This window comes from Ctenocephalides felis, unplaced genomic scaffold (assembly GCF_003426905.1).
Source record: "Ctenocephalides felis isolate EL2017-DRISC unplaced genomic scaffold, ASM342690v1 CF-g0.4_SCAFFOLD_01886, whole genome shotgun sequence".
Lineage (NCBI taxonomy): Eukaryota > Metazoa > Arthropoda > Insecta > Siphonaptera > Pulicidae > Ctenocephalides > Ctenocephalides felis.
In genome coordinates this window covers 184,914,332-184,942,190 of record NW_020538040.1, presented here as the reverse complement: position 1 = coordinate 184,942,190, position 27,859 = coordinate 184,914,332, and the positions used below count along the sequence as shown (strand labels likewise).

Sequence of the window (27,859 nt, the reverse complement as noted above, 5' to 3'; positions counted from 1 at the left end):
CACCAAGTTTTTACTTTCACAGTTTTTGATTTTTTTCGATATACGTAACCGTAGTGTCAATATATTTATGTTATATATAATTTTGCAACCTCAAAAAAGGGACTTTACTGGACTCAAAAAAATAACTTACAATCTTATTTAGGGTAAAGCGGGGCACAAAGGTCCAATTGACTTTGAGCAATTGTATTGTGAAAACCAATTATATTACCATAAATAAGACATATCAAACAAAAAACTATCTGACCATGTTGATTAAAACTCTCAGCTAATTCGTCATTGTAGATTTTTTGCTGTTATTCAAAAATTTGTCAACAGGTCTTTTTTATCTCATAGATGGGGTAAAATGGGACTTACATTACACTTCTATTGACTACTTTTATTGTTAACACTTTTAGCCTGGGTAAAGGGTAAAGTTTCAGTTGGACCTTTTACCCCCATTCAGATTTAAGCTTTTAATTGCTGAATTTTAAGTTGTTAACTCTACGCAGATAAAGGCTCTAAAAAGACGCATACACACATTTATACAAAAATAGTGACAGTATTTGTAAATTTCTAATATTGATTCGTTATAATATACGTTACTAGTAATTCTGATGAATATTTGTCTTCATTAAAATATTTGTAATCACAAAGTGTTCACATAATCACACGTGTATACATATATGTATATACATTTATATTTATATATCCATATGTATGTGTATGTGTAGAATGTATGTTGACTAGAAGCGTAGAGAATAAATTTCGGGAGGGTCCGGGGGCAACGGTATCCGCCGGGCGTCGATGTTACTACCAAACAAACAACAAACATTAGTAGCGGGAATTAGATCGATCTGCAACGAGTAGCGGGCGTTTAGTGTCTGGTCAAACGTTGAATAAATAATAAGAGTCCGAAGAGCGATCATTCAATGCAGCATCGTGCCCGGTGCGCGCTCCTCTGTCTGAAGCGCGCACCCGGAAACATAATAAATGTCATATCTACGTCTGATCCACTTCATTTGCGCTGTGTTTGACCGCTTGGACGCCTGCTGCAGGAATGGACAGTGAAACAACGGCTGACCAAAACCGAATCACGAATCACAAATTCCCTTTATTTCAATTGATTTGATCAACGGTTTGAAGCAAATTCAGACTTCAGAGTTTCAACTATGTATCACTACGTGCACTTGTATAACAGTTACATCATGATATAATTTTCTTACTTTCTTCATTATATATTATGTTCATTAATTCTTTATCAAAAAATTAGCATCTTGCATAATTAATTGTTCTTTACCAAAGCACTGACTTTTACAATCATTTTTAACTTCCCGTAAGGCAAGTTATAGTAATCGCAAAAAAATCGAAAATGAAAATTTTTGCATTTTTCGACGTTCCAAAGGTTTCTGAATATTTTGGCATACCTTAGAAAAAATGGATGTATGTTGTGTGTGTGTGTGTGTGTATGTGCGTGTTTGTATGTATGTGCGGATACAAATTTTCGTCGACGATTTCGGGAACACCGATCAACCGATTTGAATAATTCAAAAAACATTCGATTCGTATTGATAAGAAGACGTGCTGATTAGTTTTTGGCGAAGTCTTTGGTCTAGCCGTTCCGAAGATACGGGGCAAAAAGTGCCGAAAACGGTAACTCAGTTTTTAAGAGAATGGAGCGTCCGATTTTAATAATTCAAAAAAACATTTTACTTGTATTGGCAAGTTGAAGAACCAGCAGGTTCATAAAGGCAGGTCTAGTGGTTTCGGAGATCTAATGAAAAAAGTAAAAAAAAATGCCATTTGGCGGTCAAAAATGATCATTATACATATGCACATAAAAATTATCAGATATTTTATAGAGATTTTAACAATAGGTATAATTTTGATTTACATTCCTATGGGTTCCGTACCAATGTTTACGCGTTAGATGTCGACGCGGCGCTTACGCGGTTTGATATTTCATCTTTATGCAGTTAAATCAGTACGATTGCTTTGAAAAAAGTTTAGATCTTTCAAAATATGTCATAATAAAAAAAACATTTTTTTTCAAAAAAAAAGTAATTTTTTGTCTAATTGTTTGTCAAAAATCTTATTTTTTCGAAGTAAATTTTTTTCAAAAATGTTAATCGTTTTTAAAAAAATAATAATTTTTGGTACGGAAAGTTCCAGCAATTTGCCTTAAGGCACGATGCCTTAATTGCCTTAAGACAGAATTCCACTTACAGCTAGTCTATTTAGGAAATAAAATCTAGACGATGCATATATTACAACCCGTTAGTTGATGTGCAATTCTGATGTAACCTAACAGGCAGCAAATGACAAGGCCAACCCCAAACATTCCACGTAATGATCGCTTTGCGGGCTCGCCGGCGGTCACGATGCCACGCAGCCCGAATGAAGCAGACTGAACGGATCTATGTGAAATATTATATACGACTGAGTGTTTCTGAATTCATTTATCAAGAAATATTTTCACAGTTTTTCGTAATGAAAACTTGCGTAATAAAGCTCGAGCGCTGAATAATTACATGAACCATAGTCAAAACTTTATACATATTTTCATTGTAATTAGGTCAGGGTTAAAGCGCGATTGCTGAAAAATGTCCAAAAATTTCAAAATAAATCAATATAAAAAAATCAAAATATAAAAGAATCTAATTTTTCGAAATAGTCATTTTTTTCAAAACTTTCAAAAATTCGTAAAAATCTTTTTTTTTTTAAAGTTTTGCAAAGTTTTGTTTAACAATTTAGTTTTCGGTACGGGAAGTTCCACCAAATTGTCTTATGGCACGATACCATGCATCACTAGTTAACTTCCTGTAGGGTAAGTTATTGTAATGGGTCGAAAATTGAAATTGAAAATTTTTACATTTCTCGACGTTTTGAAGGTTTCTGAACATTTTGGCATACCTCAGAAAAAATGGATGTGTGTGTGTGTGTGTATGTATGTATGGATACAAATTTCCAGTCACGTTTTCGGGCGAATGGTTCAAAAAACATTTGATTCCTATTTATAGGGAGATGAGTTGATTAGTTTTTGGCAAAGGCAGGTCCAGCAGTTACGGAGATAAAGAGCAAAGAGTGCAGAAAATAGAAATCGAGTTTTTGAGAGAACGGAGCATCCGATTTGAATGATCTGAAAAACATTCATTTAGTATTGATTGGGAGAAGTGTTTAATAGTTTTTGGCAAAGGCAAACCCAGCCTTTTTGAAGATACGGTGTTAAATGTGTAAAAATTGGCAGTTTTTGAAAGAACTAAGCGTTTGATTTAAATGATTCAAAAAACTTTCAGCTTGCATTACGAAAACAATTGATTTTAGAAAAAAAATTTTTGTTGCAACTTTTTTTTTCTAAAAAAAATTTTTTTTGTATATCGAAAATAATTCAGATTTTATTTTTAATTCTGACTATAGTTCTAATTATACTTTAAACAAATAATTGCAATTCAGTTTATATAATTCTTATAAATATTAGACAATGTTACAATATTAATAATAATCTATTTGAAAACATTCGGTATTCCTCGAACATTTCGTTACGGTACGGGAAGTTCTAGCAATTTGCCTTAAGGCACGATGCCATACACGCCACTAGTTTAATTTAGCCTTGATTGTTTTTTTATTACAATATATACTATATAACTATTATATGATTAAAATAAATTTTTTTGATATGCATTTTTATTACTTTTACATTGATAATTTTTCCGATGGCGGTTAGCCTCGCGGTGAGTCGTCTCGTAGCACAGTAGGCCGTGCAGAGAGCGAAAATGCGTCAGTGTCAGAAACAAGAAGGATAAGGGAGCAAGCGGGTGCGAAGTGAGTCAAAGTGAGTAGCCCGGGAGCGCGCCGAGCGGCGGGTGCGATTCTTGCTGTCGCATCATCGCGGCAATTTAATCTGTCACGGTAAAGTCACATGCTACCCCGTGCTGTGCGATACCGACTATGAACAAGGGTCGTTGGGCGCCTCACGGCCAAAAGTGAATTAAAAATACGATACAATGCGTAATAAACACTAACGCACTTTTGCAAATGCGTTACCGGTGTCCGCAACAGTAAACGTAGATAGACGTTAGTGCGCTTCGGACGGCATGCATGATTTACAAGAGAAATTCAGTTAACCAGATGACACAGTGTGGTCAAGCTTAACTGGCCGACGTGTATCTGACCATTAACAATATATTTTAACGTATCGAAAGGTTGAAGATTTTACTTTATTCATGTTCGAATGCATGTATACACAAACACATATGCATATTTAACTTCGCGAAGGAGAAGTTTATGTTTTCATAAAAAAATCCGATTCGCTAATTTTATATTTTCTGGACGTTTCAAGCCATTCTGAATCGAATAAGACCAAATTGGAAAATGTATGTATGTATGTATGTGTGTGTGTGTGTGTGAACAGATTTATTGCCGTAAATCGACGTTTTCTCAAAAATGGCTGGATCGATTTTATAAATTTAAAAACCATTCGATGTATCTCGATGAGGACTAGCGTTTATCAATTTTGCGCGACGATCAGCCAAGCCGTTTCTTTGTAAATAGCAGAAAAGTGAAAAATTTAGCGTCCACGTTTTAGCCCGCAGTTCTGAATCGATCTTGAAAATTCAAAAACCGTTCGAAAGATATTGATTGGGAATCGTGCGGATGAGTTGTTGGTAGAGATTGGCCGGGCCGTTTTCTTGTAATAAAGTGTTAAAAAATTTTTTTTGACGATTTTTATTATTATTTTTTTGACGGTAGATACCATAGTCTTCTAGATCATACTAGACTTTTCATCGACGATTGCTCAAAAACGCCTGAACCGATTTCAAAAATTTAAAAACTATTTGATGTGTCTCAATGAGGACTGTCGCTTGTCACTTTTATGCGACGATCTGCCGAGCCGTTCTTTTGAAATTTGGAAAAAAGTGTTAAACTTTTCGTCCGCATTTAAGCTCATACTACCAAAGCGATTTTAAAAAATCAAAAACTGTTCGAAAGATATTAGTTGTGAATGATACTGATTAGTTTTAGGTGAAAATCTACCAAGCCGTTTTCTTGTAATTAACTGTTGGAAAAAAATTAAGACGATTTTCATGGAACTTTTTTGGCGATATATACCATGGTCTTATAGAACTTACTGAATTATTACGAGTAGTTTGATTTTAAAAATTCATCAAAGTTTGAGAAAAAGAGTAGTTTTTTTGACGTTTGTTAAAATTAAACTTAGACGATTCACTTGGTATAACGATAGTGTACTTGGTCTTAATAAATGTAATAAATGATTAAAGTTCTACGGAAACTGGTTCAATTAAAAAAATATTGATTTTTGAAAAGTTGCTTTTAGAAGATACTCCGATTAACGTGTTTGTTTGTTTTTAATTATGTGTAATAAATCCTCTCGGAATACTTTTAATCACTCATAAATTAATTTATTTTTTATTGGTTAAGTCGATTATTTACATTTATCGGGAAGTTCGTGTAACTTGCCTCAAGGCTAAATACCAAACCAACTAGTTATATAATTTTGATAATAGTGATGAAACCTTTTTAATATGTACAAAATATTTGGGGTGCGATTTTCATAAACAGTTTATTCAAAATGCTTATCAATGCAATTTTTTCAAGTGCTTCTTGTCTAATTTTGAAAGCGAATATAAGTGTAATTTTGGAATGCGCATAATGTGCAAATATAATCATTATCCGAGTTTTTTATAATAGCAAACGAAGCGAACAATATCCGACGATAGTACCTATATAGTGTATAGTATATACTATAGAACCTATTTATAGGCCGTTGCGTGCTCGGCGAGTGCGAAGCGAAACGTTATCGCCTGTAGGATAGAGCAAAACAGGAATACCAATATAAAGGAATGGAGTCACTGACTAAAAGAACTTTCCCATCACAAGCCACTTAGGGTGATTAAAAAGAAGACGGCAAATGGTTCCAGCCAGATTCCATGTGCTCTTACACCATAGATTATAGATAACGGACACTACGAGTATGCCGAGGGCACGAGGCGAAAAATCTGCACACATATAGATATAGCCACGACTGTTGGCTGCGCAATTATTAGCGAATAATGATAATGTAGCGAATTAACTTCTAATAGGGATAATATGCACTTTATTTAAAATGTGTATTATAAATATTAAATTACTTTTGTGACCTAATCTTTTTGATTATGAATTTTTAAGAAATTTATATATCATTTTCTTAATTAATTAACTTCCCGTAGGGTAAGTTATTGTAATGGGCCGAAAATCGAAATTGAAAATTTTTACATTTCTCGACGTTTTGAAGGTTTCTGAACATTTTGGCATACCTCAGAAAAAATTGATGTGTGTGTGTGTGAGTGTGAGTGTGTATGTATGTATGGATACAAATTTCCAGTCACGTTTTGGGCGCACGGATCAACCGATTTGAATGGTTCAAAAAACATTCGATTCCTATTGATAGGGAAAAGAGGTGATTAGTTTTTGGCAAAGGCAGGTCTAGCCGTTACGGAGATACGGATCAAAGAGTGCAGAAAATGGCAGTTTTTGAGAGAACTAAGCGTCCGATTTAAATGATTCAAAGAACTTTCTGCTTGTCTTAACAAAATAATTGATTTTGAAAAAAAAATTTTTTTTGTTTCAACTTTTTTTTTTTTAATTTTTTTTTGTATATCGAAAATAATTCAGATTTTTCAGATTTTATTTTTAATTCTGACTATAGTTCTAATATACTTTAAACAGATAATTTCAACTTTGCAATTCAGTTTATATAATTCTTATAAATATCAGACAATGTTACAATATTTATAATAATCTATTTGAAAACATTCAGTATTCCTCGAACATTTTGTTACGGTACGGGAAGTTCCAGCAATTTGCCTTGAGGCACGATGCCATACACCCCACTAGTTTAACTGTTAAAATCATGACAAAAATCTGCATTGGTAAAACAATTGGGTATTTATGAAAAACTTTAATCTTTGTAATGCGATTAAATCTAGTTTTAATGATATCACAATAACTTTCTATTAATACAGTGCGGAATCATAAAGTTTTTATTAGCTTTCATGTACGCACAAATACAAGAACCTTATAATATACTTGTATATTCAAACAGCATGCATATGATGCCGTATTGGCCATTCTGTAGTTGTTGCTAAATCGAGTGTAAATTAATAATATTATTGCAAAGTCACTTTAGATTCATTTCCCCTCCTGGTGTTTTATTGCATTTTTTCTGATCATTGCTATTGAATGAAAATCTTTTTGTTCAATGGTTTGACATGTTAACATGTGTAATTCAACTTTGAAACCGTCAGAGCGGGGGTTACGGTCGGTTCCGCACGATTCCTCTGTCATTAAAGAGATGTCTTTATTTACAGCGCATCTGTTACTGTATCTAACACGTGGGCATGATGATGCCACGTAAGTCTAATATTGGGCATTGGACTTTGTTTACCCCTCGGGACAGGCTCATTACTGTAGTTCAAATTTAAAAGGCTACATAGTTTTCTTATTTGTTTATATAGGTGCAGTAGGGTAGGGCGAGGCATAAAGGTCCAATTTGATTTTGATCAATTATATTGTGAATATGTATCCGCGGGTAGAAAGGTTTACTGCCGATATCTCAAAAACAAGTGAAATTAAGAATTGCTTTAACAACAATATTTGAAAGCAGAGGAAAAAGATGTATAACCAGCCATCACCTCGATTCTTAAATAAGTTAAATAAATATTTATTCCAACTCTGTTGATAATTGTTTTGACAGAATACCAGATTAAGGTCGTATCTATGTAAAAAAATGTACTCGTGGAATATATAAATTCATTAATATATACATTGGTTGAATAATGTAGCTATTATTTCGCAAAATCCTTTTAAAATTAAAAAAAAAACTAGTGGGGTGTTTGGCATCGTGCCTTAAGGCAAATTGCTGGAACTTCCCGTACCGTAACGAAATGTTTGAAGAATATTAAATGTTTTCAAATAGATTATTATTAATATTGTAACACTGTCTAATATTTATAAGAATTATATAAACTGAATTGCAAAGTTGAAATTATTTGTTTAAAGTATATTAAAACTATAGTCAGAATTAAAAATAAATTCTGAATTATTTTCGATATACAAAAATTTTTTTTTTGAAAAAAAAAGTAAAAATAATTTTTTTTTTCCAAAATCAATTATTTTGTTAAGACAAGCAGAAAGTTCTTTGAATCATTGAAATCGGACGCTTAGTTATCTCAAAAACTGCCATTTTTCACTCATTCAGCTCCGTATCTTCAAAATGGCTAGGCCTGCCTTTGCCAAAAACTAATAAGCACTTCTCCCAATCATTACGAACTGAATGTTTTTTAGATCATTCAAATCGGATGCTCCGTTCTCTCAAAAACTCGATTTCTATTTTCTGCACTCTTTTCTCTTTATCTCTGTAACTGCTGGGCCTGCTTTTGCCAAAAACCAATCAGCTCATGTTCATATAAATAGGAATTGAATGTTTTTTGAACCATTCAAATCGGTTGATCCGTGCGCCCAAAAACGTGACTGGAAATTTGTATCCATACATACATACACACACATCCATTTTTTGTGAGGTATGCCAAAATGTTCAGAAACCTCCAAAACGTCGAGAAATGTAAAAATTTTCAAATTCGATTTTCGGCCTATTACAATAACTTACCCTACGTGAAGTTAAAAAATGATTTGTTTGCTCCGAGGCTTATGGGGTAAAAAGGACTAGGAGACAATTTTTTGAAAAACAGCAAAAAATATATTTCTACAATGAATTATCTGGGATTTCAATGAACATAGTTAGATAGTTGTTTGGTTGATATGCGTTATTTGTTAAAATTTAATTTAATTTTTTTAATGTTCTTATTCAACTTTCTTTAACAACTTGTTGAACTAGAAACACTTTGTTAAAATATATATCTAGTAAATACGTCATCACTCTTCTGCATACTGTTTAAAAACATTTTTATTATTTTTAATTTTATTCTTTGTTTCAACGTTTTCGTTTTAGTCTTATTATTAAAATTAAAATATTACAAAAATATATTAATCATGAACAATTATAAAATTATCGATGTCCCATTAGTGTGTAACGAGTTAACCATGTTTTTCTATGGTCTATCATAACATGTGCTGTAAACAATAGCAAACGAAGTTATAAAAGGTCGCTAAACGGCGGATGATTAAGCTAAACTTCTCCCGTATTAATAGTTAATTCAATACGGATTATAACAAGTTGTTTTCTATACAGCGTCGACACCCTACACTCTTAAGCGCTCCCCGTTCAAGATTAACTCAACTTTAGGGGTGCACCGTGGATGGTGGTGGCTCGGTGCAAAACGACAGCGGCCGCATCGGTGCCGCGAGGAACAAAAACGGCGAGCGATCGTCGGAACCGCGTGCAAATATACCGAGATGTGCGCCGCTCGTATTTATTCATGTCATTGCCGGCGCACTTTTCTGCGGATTCGCAATGTGTGCTCTCACTTGTATGAATAAACGTTAACAATGACACAGCCGCTCACCCTGGCTCACCCTGGCTCACCCTGACTCACCCCAAACATTCAGCCACTGCACTACGTTAGTTTTCTAGACGCCGGGGGCCGAGCGGCATGTTTAAATTTGTTATTACCGCCACCTGTCAACTGTTGGCTTCGTGTTTACGTTTGAATTAACATGTATTATGCCACATTCAGTATATAAATATTCCCCATATACTATGCAAACAGCAAGTGTTATCGCCTGACACCTATTTCACGATTCAGCGTGTCACAAATCAAAATATTCTTCACTTTCTTACGGAAATGAAGTGATAATACGTTACACATGAAAACGGATGAAAATCATATTTTAGTGAATAACTTTTTACGTATGTTCATGTTTAGGTTTGATATTTTTGACGTTTAAATACATGTTGAAAATTTTAAAATATCACCCATCGTATATTTTATTGTTATTGAGTTTTTTATCAGTACATTTACCAAGAAATAATATTACATATATGAATATAAATAGGGTACCTATAGACTCGTTGTAACAGTTTTTATTTAAATTAATTTATCTTGAGATCCACTACTTATATTTTTACGAAATAACATTGAATAGATGCTATAAATATTTTTTTACCAAATTCAAAATAAAAATAATTATCTAACTATTGTTTATTATTTCACAATTAATCACTTTCTAGAAAAAGTATGTTGTTACAACTTACCCCATGTTTGGGGCTAGTTGTAACATTACTTACACCTACCGGGGCATTCTTTCCGGGGCACTCTTATTCTTTACTAATTTTCATTTATTTTTAAGAAAATTAGTAATGTAAAATATAATTAATACAAGTATAATAAATAATGTCTCCTGTAATATAAATTTTTATTATATGTTTTATCATACGTAAACTACGATAATTGTTATAATACAAATAAAAGACAAAGTCTCTTCTGCAACATAATTCACACGTGCCCCCACATCTTACATTCTATACAATGCCCCCAATCTTCTTCACTTGAATCTGCATAGTGTGTTACAACTAACCCCAGATGTGCTTTTTTAAATTAATCAAAATAACTAACTAGCTGTAAGTGGAATTCTGTCTTAAGGCAATTAGGGTATCGTGCCTTAAGGCAAATTGCTGGAACTTCCCGTACCGCAATTCAAAATTTGAGTAATTAAAAATAATCAATAATAATAATCAATAAAAGTTGATCAATGATTTGAAACTTTTAATAGAATTTCGAACCATATTAAATCATTCTATCTTAAATCATTTATTTAGAAATATTTTTGAAATTCTGAACTTTTTTTCAAAGCAATCGTACTGCTCTAACTGCATAAAGACGAAATATCAAAGCGCGTAAGCGCCGCGTCGCCGTCTATCGCGTAAACATTGGTACGGAACCCATAGGAATGTAAACGAAATTTATACTTATTGTTAAAATCTCTATAAAATATCTGATAATTTGATGTGCATATGTCTAATGTTCATTTTTGACCGCCAAATGGCTCATTTTTTTACATTTTCCTCCATATCTCCAAAGTCGTTGGACCTGCATTAGTCAATACTGTTGTTGTTTGAATGTTGAATGTTGTTGTTTGTTGTTAATGTTTTTTGAATTATTCAAATCGGACACTCTGTTCTCTTAAAAACTGAGTTAACGTATTTGGCACTTTTTGCCCCGTATCTTTGGAACGCCTAGACCTGCCTTCGCCAAAAACTAATTAGCACGTTTCCTTATCGATACAAATCGAATGTTTTTTGAATTATTCAAATCGGTTGATCCGTGTTCCCGAAATCGTCGACGAAAATTTGTAACCGAACATACATACACACACGCACACGCACACACACACACACACATACATCCATTTTTCCTAAGATATGCCAAAATGTTCAGAAGGTTTTGAAACGTAAAGATCTATAAAAATTTTCATTTTCGTTTTTTTTGCGATTAATATAACTTGCCCTATGGGAAGTTAAATATTAAATATTTAAATAATTTAACAATCGCAAAAATGGTTACACATTATTGAAGGTTGATAAACTTGAAGCGAAATAAGGTATATAAAATTTAAAATTAGCCGGTAATGATAACGCAAACCAAAATTTTATGATAGTTAAATTTTATATTATTTGTCGAAAATGACGCACTTGCACTCTTCTGTTTACTGCATCCGCCTGGGGGACAGTTGCTATGACTATATTATGCAGGACGGTTTACTACATATCCACTCGAGACAAAAATGTATTTTAATATCGTTTAAGATTTTATTGAAAAACGCTTGTTACGACTTACCCCTGTTACAATAAGTTTCTATATATAATTTACATTCGCATCCTTAGAATTCATTTTCTTAAGTTTATGACATTATGTACAATATTTGCATTCACTAATATGAAGGGAAAATCAATGGTGTTTGAAAATGTAGACATTAAAGTTGCGTTGGTCATCGTACATGTCGGACAACTGTTATTAGAAAATTATTCTGTTCTCTAACACGGTCATTATGCAAACTACGTAATGTCTTGAAAATTTAGAACGACAGAACGGTCAAATGAATCTTGATCTTGATAATAAAATAAATTTGTAAGTTTATTTTGATTTATTCTATTCAGCAAGTACTGCGTCAGTACTATTTTTTGGTCATTTAGGATGTATTTATTTAACAAGTGTATTAATTTGCCTTCTACTTTAAAATAGTATCTATATAGAAAAAATTTATACTGTGCTTGTTTTTAAGATAATGATGGTAGATTTTTTTTACTTGCGAACCTTTAAGCCCCGCCCTACTCTATGTTAAATTAATATAAATAATTACTGAATGTTTTTGTAAATCTTCAATTGTAAGATTGTAATTCAAATATTTATAAAAATAGTTCAGTACGACCCAAAGAAAGAGTGCAAAGGTTAAACTAAATATTCAATTTAATATTAATAAATATAAATCACTGCACCATAAATACTACATCTACTTACACCCGTCAATCTATTATCACAAGAGAGCAATCGTGACGTCCAATTTATTAATTGATTTGAAGGGTCATTAAGGGATTCTTTCTAGGCCTGTGGAGAGATAATAATTGCACATTGACAGGGAACAATAACCAGACAGTTTCTCGATTGAGCACTCACTCACTCATTGGATGCAACACTCGATCTCGATCCAATTAAGTAATGAAAAATCTCTTAACGGCAGACCAGGACGTGCTCATCGGAGCGCCACGAAGAATGTTTATTTATTTCACCATGACATTTATGGCATTTGAATGGTTCGACTAAATTAGTAGGCTTTTGATATTCTATATTGCTAGTTCGTTTGATTCCATAATAGATAATTATCATAATAATAGATGATTATCATAAAAATATTTTCCATCATCTGACAAAAATTATTACACATACACACACACACACATATATATATATATATATATATATACGTACACTGATATATATACTATATATTAGGGTGTCCCTTAATATGGACATTTTCGAATTTCCTTGCTCCCAGGGACTCAAATGGTTCCAAATTGATAAAAAACAATTCTCTGAAAGTTTTAGCTCTGTATATTAACTTTTAGATAGCGCGCAATTCAATCAAACTTTGTATGGAAATAGCATGGAAAAAATGTTGAAAATTAAAAAAAAATTTTTTTAGGTATAGCTTAGCGACAAATGAATTAAAAGTGAAAATTCGTGTCATTTTTCATTGCAAATTCGACGCTCTGAAAATTTTTTGAAATTTTTTTCATGCTGTTTCTATACAAAACTTTGATTGATTTGCGCTCTATCTAAAAGATAATATTAAGTTACTACTTAACCCTGCCATATTGTAACAGCCCCTAGTTCCCCTGCTAAATAACATTATTTATGTTTTTACTTTTCTGAAATAAAATCTTTCTTTTTATAAAAACATATTTATTTCATGTTTTATTTATTATAAATATTTTTAACGTTTCGTGGATATGGATTGTCTCATTTTTTATGTAATTTTTTTAAATATTTAAATTCTAGTCCATTATCCCAAATAGTTGTGTTATTTCAATTCTATCTTTTACTAGATTAGAGTATTTATTGTTACTGTGTGTAAGTGTTTGTCTTAATTAATAAATTTGTTAAAAAAAATAATAAATGAAAAATCTAATTTCTTTAAACATATTTTGTGATTAGGCGCACATTTAGAGTTCTCGGTTTAATTTAAATAATATATCGTTCTTTCTTTCAATAGGCTTTCAGTTAAAAAAATACAATCATATATAATATTATAAATATAAAAATAAATGTATTATGAAATAAAAATTATCTCTATAGATTATAATTATTTTAATATTTGTACACCAGTTTCTTTATATTATTTTATCCTTCATGAAAATTTCGATGTTAAACGCCCTCGTTTTTCTGAGTTATCGGCAAACATTTACAGTATCATAATAACAAAGCTCGGAGAATATATTTTTATGTTTTCATTTAAGAAAACACTCTTGCGCACATGGCGATCTTACTGATCTTTGTCTAAATTAAAAATAACATTAATTTAATAGTAAAATAGAGAATTGTAGATATTGTTGTAATTTATTTATACTTTGCATTAAAAAGTCATTAGAGTATGAAGCTACATTTGCTACAATTTATTTTTACCTATTCTTGGAAAACTTTTGGTTTATAGAAAACTTTAATATATATAACCGAAACTAGTTTTTTTATAAATGACGGCATTATTCGTTTCCTATGTTTATATACAGTGAATTCAAATAATTAACTTATTAACATGTTTAGATCTTTCCAGAAAACTATTACTTAATGCCAAGAATATGTTGGCGACATTCCAAAAACTTTGCGCGTTTGCTTATAATGAGATGCAATGGAATAATTCGCTAAGTAACACATTGTTATATATATATATATATATATATATATATATATATAATATATATATATATATATATATATATATAAATATATATATATATATATCTACAAAAATCTCTTGTATCTAATTTAAATCTAGATTTAATAATATCTGTGTTAACAGTTTAATTTGCCAACTATTATACGCAAATCTCCATAATTTTGTTAGACATGTCAAATTGATATAAATTATAAAGAATCAAGTATCTCAGTGAATATTTTAAATCAAATAGTCAGATTTTTTTGATAATTTACGCAAACACCACAAATAAGTATATTCTATAAAGCGCAGCAAATTATTAACTTTCTTATAATTTGTATTTGACTTCTTGCGAATGAAATTTTCATGTTCTTCGTTTTATATCAATATTGAAGAGAGTAAAGTCTCTTTTGAAATAATTTATTAAATAGGTTGATATGGACGCTTTCTGGAAATATTGTGGAATCTGGAAACAATGTGGATATTCACTAATTATATTTCTATGAAAGAAAGAATAATCGATAATATAAATGTTTCTCTGCTGAATCCAATAAAAGTTATTCCACATCTTTTGCTGCATATTTCACAATTATAATTTTTTTAGAAATAGTGCGGTGTTACAACTTACCCCATGTTTCGGGCTATTTTTAAGAAATTTACACGTTGCTAAGTAATTATTTTCATGAATCGCAATTATTATTAATAAACATTAAATATATAGTGTCTCCTCTCATACAATTTCTTACCATAAATCAACGTAACGCAATCTGCATATAAAAAATAACGGATCTGCACATTTCTGAATATTGCATTAGCCTGCGGGAAAGTAGTTATTCAGGACGGTTTACATGTCCAATCGATACTAAAAAAATATTTTAATATTGTTCTAGATCTTATTGAAAAACGCCTGTCACTACTTACCTCTGTCATAATAAGCCCTTAGCTCCCTAATATATGTATATGCTATATTTTTGGTATTAGATATTAATTTATATAGATTTTTCCGACCTACGCCGACAGGCTCTCAGGTGTATTAAATTGCAAACATATTATTTTTTCCAACCGATGCTGGATAGAATACCTTTATCATTTATCGAAATATCGACATGTAATACATTATAATCTCATGTGATTTTAAGTTTACTGTTATTGCAAATCGCTAGTGACGGTGTAAATCGAATTGACAAATGGCTCATCATTGAATTGTCAGCCACAATTTATATGAACGCGAATGCGGGGACACGCATCTATATTGTAAACGCTGGATTTATGATTGTCAATATAATACAAAACCCGTACTAATACCCATTACGTTCATGTTTTAATTAAATTAATGAGCAAAATACGAAAAGGTTGTATAGTAATTCCGACCTGCCCACACCGCTCCCGAGGCAAATAGAGCCGCTCCGGCCATAACGCGGTCCGATGCCACCGTATATAAATGATATATACGTTTTATCCGATACTAATTTCGAATGTTTCGACTGTAGGTCCAATCGTGTATATTTTTGACATCATACGTGCAATTGGACAGAACGTTAATAACATCTGAATCACAGGTATTAGTTGCAGATAATTGATTGTAAATATCGAACACCATTTTCAAAATTTGTTTTGCGAAAGCTCAAGGAGGGGAATGGAATTATCATTATTATGAGTATGTCGATGACATAATTCTAAATTGCACATAATATATCGTGTAATATAATGCGAATTTTACACAGCATAATAATCATATAACGACAAATTATGTTGCGCTATGTAAGCATGCTTTAGCTTTGCTAAATAGCTGGATAACTTTGACAATCTTAATAATTATATATATTTATTATTTAAGTTCTTTTTATTTAATGTTTTATTGACTTTGTATACGAGTATATTAGTCATTTACAATATACTTAAGTCTAATCACAATTACTTCATCTAAACATTTTTCACTATTCTGATCTACCTACTTATGCATATTTCATTTATAATCATTTACAATTTTACTCTATTAGATTTTATATAAGTATACAGGACACCATATATTCTTTATTAGTCAACAATATTATAAAATTAGTTGGATGGGAGATTTTTTGCTTATTATCGTCTTCCATAGTTCTTGTCTACTCTTTTCCCATTCGATTTTGAGCCTGAAATAAAAAAAATAAAGTTTAAACCTTACCAAATATAACGTACATCATTCATCTCATGATTGCAAAGTCCAATCAGTACCCACTCAAAAGGTATTTTTATAGAAAATTAAATAAGTAAATTTTCTAAGTTGTATGTCTGTAAAACAGTCATAATTAATCTAGTGAGAAATAATAATATTTACAATTGAATGGGGATGTTAAAAAAATATTTATTTACAAAACACCACAAGTTGATTAAGTGTGATAAAAATTATTGAAATAAAATTAATAAACTCTGCAAAAGGTAAATTCCTTAAAAAAACTTAATCAAGTTAATTTGGATAAATAAATATGATTTTTTTTTCGATTTAATAATAATAAATGGTAGTCTGCCCGAAGGCAGGGTCATGGTGTGAAAGCCACCACAAATCAATGATTCTATTTCCCTTTCTCATCTATTATTCTCTTACCTTTCTATTTAATGCATTTTTTAAAATATTTTAACTACTGCTTCCATGCTTTCTGGTACTGTACTTCAGTACCAGTACCAGTCCTGGTACTGGCTTTCAGTTTCCTGTATTTTCTGTTCTCGCTTCTAAGTCATCAACCATCTGCATTATTCTTCTTCCCATTCCTTCAAGTCCTTCTACTTTACCTTCGACGACGTCGTGCAGGAGGCATTTTTTTGTAGAATGGGTTTGATCCAGTTTTCTTTCTTTCTCAGGATTGTGCTCAGTAGAGTCCTTTGTCTATCCTTTGCCTTCACTTTTCAGAAATTTCGACAAAAATTCAAGCAATACATGTAAAGGATATTTCAAAAAACTCTTAGCTATAAATTATTTGATCAACAAGCACGACATTATAATAATGAACATTCTAAACTTAAATGCGCGTCATAAAACTGAAAATAACCCCGTTGCTATTTTTAAATTCGTTGTAATATTTGATTCCGTGCTATTTCTACGCCACGGAAGCTATTGCACATAAAGCAATCGCTAGTTAAATTCGCACAGTGCACCGTGCTAATACTGATTGGAATTCGATTTTATAGCTCGCTGACTATCTGGCGTACAATAATTACAAAATCACGATTATGAATAATTGCTAATGTGTTAATTGCAACCCGGCATCTCGATATAGAGGCTTGGATTCGGTCTCTACCTGGCGGCTCCACCGCTGACGGGATATTATACGTTTATCTGGCGATTATTGCGATTATGGTTGCTCCATCGATTCGTTAAAACAGGTGACGATCTGAATACGGAACACGGCGAAGGCAACAGAATCACTTGTATATTCTTCCAATAGGCCTCTTCACTTGATGTAATTCATACTAGAACTTATAATAAATAAGGTAGAGAGGGGTTATACCATCCCGCGGAGTAAAAAGATACACCAACTTTATCTTAAAAATAAGTATAGTGTGGCCTTTTTTGATGATACTATTCTAAAGTAGAGAAAGAATTATGTGTAATCAGTCATCGAATCGGGAGATCAATGCCCACATCGTCAAATTTTTAACGATTAAGAATTTTTTTTGTTGGTGTTTTTTTTTGTTTTTAATCACGGTTGTTTAGTTTATCATATTTCAAGATAGATTCAACATTTTATAAAATCTCTAGAGTAGCTTACATGCGGCTGAGGTAAAAATTACCACCAAAACATTTACACTGGAATTGCAATCAATAAAAATAAGTTGAAAAAAGCAATTTTACAACATATAAATTAAATTAATAGTTATTCCAACTCTGATGACGAATTTTTTTGACAAAGTTCCATACGAAAGGTGTATAGTGCGATATATATATAAAAGTGTCCATAAAATTTGTATTTCAAACATAAGTTGTATTTATTTTATTTATGATTGCATGTCAAGAATCAATGAGTCTGATTATAATAAATTGAAGAAAAACAATGTTAATTAATTTTAATTATGATGTTTAAAAATACATATTTAGGTTATTATTCTCAATTTTGATGTTCAACCTAATAATGAAACTACATCATATTGATTGAATAATGTAGCTATTATTATTCTATCAATACTTTTTCAAGAAGTTAATAATGCATTCAATTTTAGCAAATAGGATTGAGACGTTCTTTACTTTCATTTACATTTGAAATAAAATTTGTCTATCATTTTAGATTAGAGACATTTACTAGTTGTTCTTTAAAAGTTGTCTATTAGAAGTTATCCTAACCTATGTCCTGTCTATTTGTGGAATATTTTTGACTTAATTAGTTGTTTTATACCAATGTACGAAAGAGCTTTTTACGCTTGAAAATGTATTATATAAATAAATAAATATGCAAATTTATATGTAATTTTTATATTTTAACGTACACACACACACACATATATATATATATATATATACATACATATATAGACTAATATATAAAGATTTTATTGTGCAATAACTCTATCACTATTTATGTAAGTTACATGTATAAATAGATATTTTTGCGTTTTTTAAATGAACTTAATTCGAGCATTACTGGTGGTCCAATCTTTCCAATGTGCATCTATTTTTCTCGAGATACTATTATCCTCACAGCACTTTTATATCTGAATATCACATAATAATTTGCAAAGAAACAAACACGCCACCTGTTAAATTTTTCCGACTTTCATCAAATTCCAAGATGATAAGACAAGGTTTCGTGTTTATTTGACAAGTAACTGATCTAAAGACTCAGGCGCCCCATAGTGGCAATGAGATGAGAAAACTCGATGGGAATAGAGCAATAGCTGGTAAGCATTGAGTATTATTGATATTAATTTCCTGAAAGAGAAGTTTATGTTTTCAAAAAGTTTTACCTTTACATAGTGATATTTTCAACTTACACTTTATAGGATTACAAAAAATTATTGAATTAGCATTTATAATTTTAGTAAATTTGATTTTGTCAATATTTTAATTGTAATTAGTCAATAATAACACAGGTCCACAAAATAAAAAAAAGTTGTCTGTATTGGTGTGCGGCATATGTTCTCCATTTTAGTTTTTGTTGCTGAACACAATTCTAAAGTCAAAATTGAGGGTAAAATGGCAAAAAATGTCCGATCAAGTAATTCTTCTGCATAATAATCTAAATCTTATAATTTCTGTCGTTTCTTGGCCGTTTTTACCTTTTTATGAACATAATTTCTTACAAAATTATCAATCCACACAATTGCCAATATATTACTAAAATAAAACATATGACAGATGACATTTAATCAATCGGAAGTTTTTCACGATTGTCGGCAACGCTCGTTTACTAAGTGACTTCGCAGTTTCTTTTTATCTTTATACACTTTATAAAATGGAAAACATATGAGTACTAGCAGTCCATGTAGTGTAAGCCCTATGGTTGATTTGTACTTTATTTTTTTAAATTCTATTGTCTAAGGGTGTCAGCTACTTTAAAAAAAAAATCATTCAAGTTTATATTAAACAAATTACAAACTAAATTTTATGTTGTTTAAAATTTTGAGTAATAAGTATCCCAGCCCAGTTAGTTTTAAATGGGTTACTGCAATGCGATTCACAATGTACGATGATAAAGTTATAAATCGCATGCAAAATATTCTCGTGTTATTTCAACACATCAGTTCGGTGGTAATATGTAGGCTGAAGGGTTGCTGAGGGACTTCTCATTGCTGCATTTATTGCCTTTTTATAATATGAAAATACATTTATGATGATGGTGGTTTTATGCTTTTGACAATAATTATTAGATTATTTGGATCATAGGTTCCCAAACTTTTTTGTGTCGTAGACCCCTTGCGATGTTGTTCATTTTTGACCTAGCAAAGTTTTTTGCAGAGGTGAAAGTAATGGGCTCTTAATTTTTCCAAAAATACCACAATTTTTAATATGGTAATTAATTAGTCGATCAGTAAAATTAGATATGTTATGTGTGTAAAATATTTCAATTAAAATCTGCTCTTGGTGCATTGTAGAATTCATCATCAGATCATACTCCTGTATTACACGTGTCTCGCAATTGATTTCAGAATGCGTCTCTATTTGAATGGCGGAAAGTGTTTAATTTTCGATGTTGTAAACTTTAAGAGACGTGATGCAATTATAACTATGCCGGGGAAAAATGAAACTCGTCAATGATTTGATGGTTCAGTGGAGTTTGTTTGATTGGCTGCAATGTATGCTTTTAATCAGGGCCGCTGGCTATACGAGTACACTCGCCTACTGTACACAGATGCTACGAGCGAACGACGAACGACGATGAATTTGCTCAGTCATGTGGCTTTGAACGTTTTTCAAAATTATTTTCAAGCGACAGTTGACACTTTTGATGAACGAATTTTATATTGTTTTTTGTCCATAATAGAACAAAGTAACATGGTACTCTGCCCGAAGTTAACCCTTGACTTGATTCAGGAAAAGTTTGTTGTGCGAGGTTTTCCAGGGAAACATATTTTAGATAAATATTTTTTATAGAACATCTAGGATAGAGCGGGGCTTAAAGGTTCGCGGGCAAAAAGATACACCACCGTATCTCAAAAACCAAACCAAAGTTAATAATTTTTTAACAACAATATTTGAAAGTAGAGGGATAAAAATGTATAACCAGACACCATCTTGATGCTTACGACGCTGTTACTTGATATTAAGATAGATAAATAACAATGTTTAAAAATCCATGACAAAAGTATTTTCTTGCGTTGTTGTTTGTTTTGATTGTGAGCACTGTTGCTTAGTTTTCCCGACTTTAATATAATTTTTAAGTATACGTTATTTAATTGTTTTATAAGATGTATAGTTAATTTTAAGTTAAAATCAACCGTTTTTATATAACCTATATAGAAGCTTACACCTGGGTGGGAGAAAAGAGACCAACTAAACCTTAACCCCTGGAAATGTGTAAAAAATAAAAAATAGCAAATAAAAAGGTAATTTAAATTAAAATAATTAATTTTACAAGAGAAAAATTAAATAAGTAGTTATTCCAACTCTGCTGATGAAAATTTTTGATGAAATACCAGATCAAGTTTAACTACATTGTTATATCTATGAAAAATGCACCCAGGGCTCTTATATTTGCATAGGCTGAATAATATAGCTATTATTTTGTAAAAAGCCTTCAAAATTAAACTAAGCATTAGACCTGTATGTCCCTGGCTGTCCTAATTTACCCCACCTATTGGATGAAGAGGATTAGGTTTTTTTGAAAAAAAGAAACAGCAAAAAAACACATTTCTAGAATGATGAATTATCTGGAATTTTTACTGAACATAGTCAGATAGTTGTTTGTTTGACATGTGTTATTTGTTTTGATTTTCACAATATAATTGCTCAAAGTCAAATTGGACCTTTGTGCCCCGCCCTACTCTATATAATGAAAATACAAACCTAAATGATGTTAGAACCTGTATCCATAACACCACCAACTACGCTTTTTACAACAGAGGATGATTTTCAAATATTATTCCAATATTAATTAAAAGTTCATAAATGAGAAGCAGAAAGAGCAATTTTAACAAAAAAATATAGAAATTGAGTTTTAAAATTTGAGGGTTCAACAGTTTTTCAGAGGAAACTACATACGATACAAACCTATGGCAAAGCTGTAAACTTTTCCACAAAGTTTTTGAAATCTGACTCGACTTACTAAACTTGCTAACTATGCTACAACATAGTTTAAAAATGATTGTCAGAATTTTGCTCCATAATAAAAAATCAAAACCTTGGATTTTCAAATATTACAATTCAATTTAAGTAGGAAATTAGTTTCAGATTATGCTTTCAATGACCATTAATATGCTTCAGGAACATTTACATTTGACATGCTTTGCAATGGGTAAACCATTCATATAATTTGTGTTAGCTGTTCCTTTCACTTACATACTACATAATTCTACAGTTAGTTATATTAAGAGTAAAAATTTTCTAGAGTCAGCTACTTGGTCCTACTTTATATTATTCGATTATATTATATTAAAATATTTTGTATTCATATTATTAACTTCCTGATGAAGTTTGTTTTTGACAGAATATCCGACTTACAAAAGTCTTTCAGAATTGTTTGATACCAAAATTGGAATATGTGTGTTTGTGGGTATGTGATCCAAAATTTGACCTTTTGTCAATGTTGTCTTAAAACGGCTTTGAAAGCATAAATTTCTTTATGGTGATTGATTTCATAGTATTGAAAAACGTTCTAAATTATTATATTATGCGTATACCAGAAGTAGGTATAATTGTAAAAAATAATTAAAATTTTGAATAATGGTCAAGGTCAAGATTTTAAAATTTCATCATCACAGTTTTAAAAGTTGCTATTTATTGAAGAATTAAATACGTTGAAATGGAATATTTTAAAAGTTCGTTTTCTAGTGCAATTTCAATTTAAACTAATTCATCTATTATTTTCCAGGTTTGGTTTCAAAATCGTCGTGCAAAGTTCAGGAAACAAGAACGTCTAGCGCAACAGAAAGTCAGCAGCAACGGATCAACGGGCGACCAAACCAAACAACACTCACAGCAACATCAGCAGCAGCAACAAAATTCACAGCAACAGCAGCAGAATTCGCAGCAACAGCAAACATCCGTCAAAACAGAAATTAAATCTTCGAGCGGCGGGGCTGGTGTTGGCGCCAGTCATCTGGGTGGTCACCTGCCAGGATCCGTAGGGTCTGGTTCGGGTTCCATCAAGGATGTGAAACCCGGGTCACCAGGCTCTGGGCTTTCGACGACTCCGAATTCTAATACGAGTGCGTCCAGCCTGCAGAGCAACGGCGATGTCAACCCGTTAATGGTAAAATAATAAATAAATATGTAGTTAAATTCATATGATAAATATTAAATATCTTTAGTTCTAAGTACATAAAGCTCTCATTATTATTTAGTTCTGATTGTGAGTACATAAAGCTCTCATTATATTAATCGGAATAATGACAAACGTTTTAGAATTTCGCCCAATTCAGCTCTTAACTTAGCAATTACATGTAAATAATATATAAATAGAATTCATCAAAATTCGAAAACAATGCAGAATATGCATTTCCAAGAAATCCTTTAACTTAGTTATAACTCACATTTAGAATTACAAATTTTAATTAAATATTCATTTCATAAAATTTTAGGAAATATGTCGGTTTTTGCACAATTATGAACAAAATTAAATTACCGAACCTAAAAATATAAAAACAATTTTCAACAAAACAAAAATTGCAAATGTTTGGTAATCACATTTATTGAAGCAATATAAACTTAATATAATATATAATGAATTTTTTAATATTTTGTAATAAGTTTTTTGAGTAAGCATCTATATAAGTAACAGAGAGAAAACTGAATTTTGTTTCACAAATTATTTGAAAACACAAAAAGCACATTGAAATACTTTAAAATTATTTCAATATAATTACATATTAATTACAGTTTTGAATCGATAAAGAACATAATATTAAATTAAGTAATTAGGTTAAAATAAGCAATATACAAGAAATAAATTAAATTAATGAAAATGCTGCTGATGAAAATTTCTGACGAAATACTGCATCAAGGTTGTATACAGTGTTATGTTTATAAAAATGTGCTCATTGGTTGAATATTGTAGCTACTATTTTGTAGAATCCTTTTAAATTTAAAAATAAGACATTGGATCTGTTTGCCTCCTGTCTGACTCGAAAGGACAGATGGTATTTTTTTTAAATAGTAAAGAAACGCATTCCAATAATTAGAATCATGTGCTAAATGTGCCTCATTTGTTAAAATTGTAGCTACTATTTCGTAAAATCTCTTTAAAATTGAAAATAAGATATTGGATCTGTTTGCCCCCTATCTGTTTTTTTTACTCTGCCTATGGTATAAAAAGGGGCAGATGACTAATTTTTTCGAAATAGTGAAGAAACACATTTATATATTAGGTGTTAACTGAGACCTTTACTGAACATAGTACGATAGTTGTGTTTGATACATCTTAATTGGTTCAAATAGTATAATAAAGTATAATAGTATAATCACTTCAAGTCAAATTGGACCTTTATGGCCCGTCTTATCCTACATGCATCCTTAAATATTGATTATTGGCATTTGCGCAGATTTTTTATATTGGCTTAGATTTTCATTAATATTTTACCTGAAATTAGCTATGGAAAATATTGCGATATTTTTTTCATAATCAGAATCTTAATCTAAAACTATATATGTGATTAAAACTAGTCTTCAGGATCAAAATATATATTTATTTGATCATTTCGTCTCGTCATCATTGAAATCGTGGTTGTGGCATACATACCAGATTGTGTCAAGTTCAATCTGCAGAGCCTCTCACAAAAGTAATACATTTTCTAGAACATCAATCAAGAAGCGTACACCTGACTGAATTATATCCACTTACATGTATTAAGTTAAAAATATTTTGGCAACTGTTTCGCACTACGCCAGCTAATGCTAGTGAATTTCTATTCTCTGATTCATAAGGACAACTCTGTGATTATCGCGACACAGACGTACAATCGATATAAATATCTATTCGGGTTTATTTTTATCATCACTCTGATATTTTAAACGATTATGTATTTATAAAGACATCGTGCTTGTATTCTAATTAAATAGGCAGGAGAAATATTTCGCAATTGCCAGAAAGAAGAAAAAAAATTAGAAAAATCTTTTTATATCTACTATAATTAACTTTCCGTAGGATAAATTATAGTATGAGCCGAAAATCGAAAATGAAAATTTTTGCATATCTTTAAATTTTTTTTGTATGTCGAAAATAATTCATATTTCAATTTTAATTCTGGCCAAAGTTGTAAGACTCACTTATATACTATAAATAAATAATTTTAACTTCGTATTTTAGTTATATAATTCTTATCAATATTAAACAATGTTACAGTAATTATAATAATCTATTTGAAAACATTTAATATTCCTCGAACATTTCGTTGTGGTATGGGAAGTTCTAACACTTTTCCTTAAGGCACAATGCCATACATCACTAGTTTTATATTATACTTCAAACTACATTCTAAGTATTAGTCTTATATTTAAGGACTCAATATTTTATCATCACAAATTATATTATCATGGCGAAAATATATGCCATCAGTGAAAGAAATATTACATAAAAAAAATAACGACATATATTGTAAAAATTAAAACATTTGGTAATGATTTTATACTATTGGAGTATAATGAGAAATGCAGCAACAATTTATATTTGAACTTGAAATTAATCTTATTGCGAAATTCCTCTGCTAATTCTAAAATCGTCAAGGTTTTATGGTTGATATGATATATTACAGATCTACCTATATTACAACATGCTGCTTATATTAGAAGGATAGGGTGGGGAACAAAGATCCAATTTGACTTTGAGCAATTATTTTGTGAACAACAAATACCATAAATCAAATATGCAACTATCTGACTATGTTCAGCAAAACTCCCAGCTAATTCATCATTGTAGATATTTTTTTTGCTATTTTTCAAAAATTTGTCACCTGGTGCGTTTTTTACCCCCCAGATGAGGTAAAATGGATAATCAGGAGGGCAAAAAAATCTTACATTTTATTTTTAATTTTGAAAAGGTTTTATAGAATAATAGATACATTATTCAATCAATCAATGGGATGTAGTTTAAATATTAGGTTGAACAACAAAATTAGAAATCATAATCAAAAAACAATTATCAAATTTTACTACTTCATTGGCAGTTATTTCTGTTCAATTTATTATAATCTGTATCATTGTTTCTTGAAATAGAGTATTCACAAATAAGATAAATAGAGCTTTTGTTGAAAATACATATTTTATGGGCACATTTTTTATTTAAGATTGTACTGGATACAACTTTTGTATGGAACTTTGTCAGAAGAATTTTCCATCAGTGTTGAAATAACTATTAATTTAATCTATTTCTTGTATAACTGCTTTTTTAAACTTATTTTACATTTTTATTTACTATTTTCTTATTGTTTGCACGATATTAATACTTTTCTTACATTTCTTACACCTCATCAGAGTAAAGGTTTCGGTGGTCCTTTTTACTCCAATCGCTTTTGAGCTATTTTAGAGGTTATATAAAAATTCGTTAATCTAACTCTAATTCGATGACAGATTACACATAATTATCCCTTTACTTTATGAAATTGTTAAAAAAACACACTTCACTTGCTTTTGAGATATTGGTGCTTGACCTGTTTTTCCGCGGACCTTTAAGCCCCGCTCTACATATAGTCATCGTCAACAAAACAATATCTGAGTATTACGTTTTTTTCTAATAATCTTCTTCTAATTATTAATTTACAATGCTCGACTGTCAAAATTACGAATTGTGACTAAATTGCTAAGATTTAGATGCGTTCAGGCTTTGCCAAACATCATGAGAAATAATTACATTGAGACATTATGAATCTGTTCTCGTTATTGTACAATATTGCTAATATTCAAACAAAATTAGCACACACAACATATCACATTCCTGAGACACCAAAAATAAAACACTGACTTAATTGATATTATTATGCGTCGACGAAAATAAGCAACTTTTGAACAAAGGAGATTTAGGTGAATTATATCGAGATAAATGCATTTTTTTAACTCTTTGTGGTAAGTTAATATAATCGTACGAAAATCGAAATTTAATTTTTTTGCATTTCTTCACGTTTTGAAGGTTTCTGGACATAACCTTGTGAAAAAATGATGTGTGTGTGATGGATACAATTTTTTGTCCACGTTTTCGGCGCGCACGGATTAACTGATTTGAATGGTTCAGAAAACGTTCGATTACTATTGATAGGAAGATGTGCTGATTAGTTTTTGGCAAAGGCAGGTCCAGCCTGAAAGTTTTTTGAGAGAACGGAGCACTCGATTTGAATGATTCGAAAAGCATTCAATTCGTAATGATGAGGAGAAGTGGTGCTTATTTTTGGAAAGGCAGGTTAAGCCGTTTCGAAAATACGGAGCTAAATGTACACAAAATTTCAGTTTTTGAGAGAACTAACAAGCATACTGTAAGCATGCGTTTCGAATGATAAAAAAAAAATCTGGTTGTATTGACGAAACAATTGCTTTTGAGATTTTGTTTTTATTTCGAAATTTCAAATTTCTTTGTCCCAAAATGTTCTTATATTTTCAAAAATTTTAAACAGCACTTTTAACGTAATGATTTAAATAGATACATAGATTAGAGAGAAATAATTTCATCAATTTTTTCAATATAAATGAAGTTTTTAATGTAAATATAATGAATCATATGAATATAATGAAAAATGACAAACGTTTAAGAAATTTGGCGAGTCCAGCTCTTAACTTAGCAATTACATGTAAACAATATATAAATAGATTTCATCAAAATTCTAGAACAATACGGAATATGCATTTGCCAGGAATTTGGAATTACAAATTATTTATTTTAATAAT

The 27,859-nt window shown here is 30.8% G+C and overlaps 1 protein-coding gene across 1 annotated transcript in view; it reads left to right on the top strand.

Moving 5' to 3' along the window:
* LOC113376376 (paired mesoderm homeobox protein 2B-like) overlaps positions 1-23,307 on the top strand; it is a 53,334-nt gene extending 30,027 nt beyond the window's left edge. Inside the window, exons 3-4 of the mRNA XM_026616283.1 lie at positions 22,863-23,243; positions 23,302-23,307. Of these exons, the coding sequence (XP_026472068.1) occupies positions 22,863-23,243; positions 23,302-23,307 (387 nt within the window). The remainder of the gene's footprint in view (positions 1-22,862; positions 23,244-23,301) is intronic.
* The last annotated feature ends 4,552 nt before the right edge of the window (positions 23,308-27,859 follow it).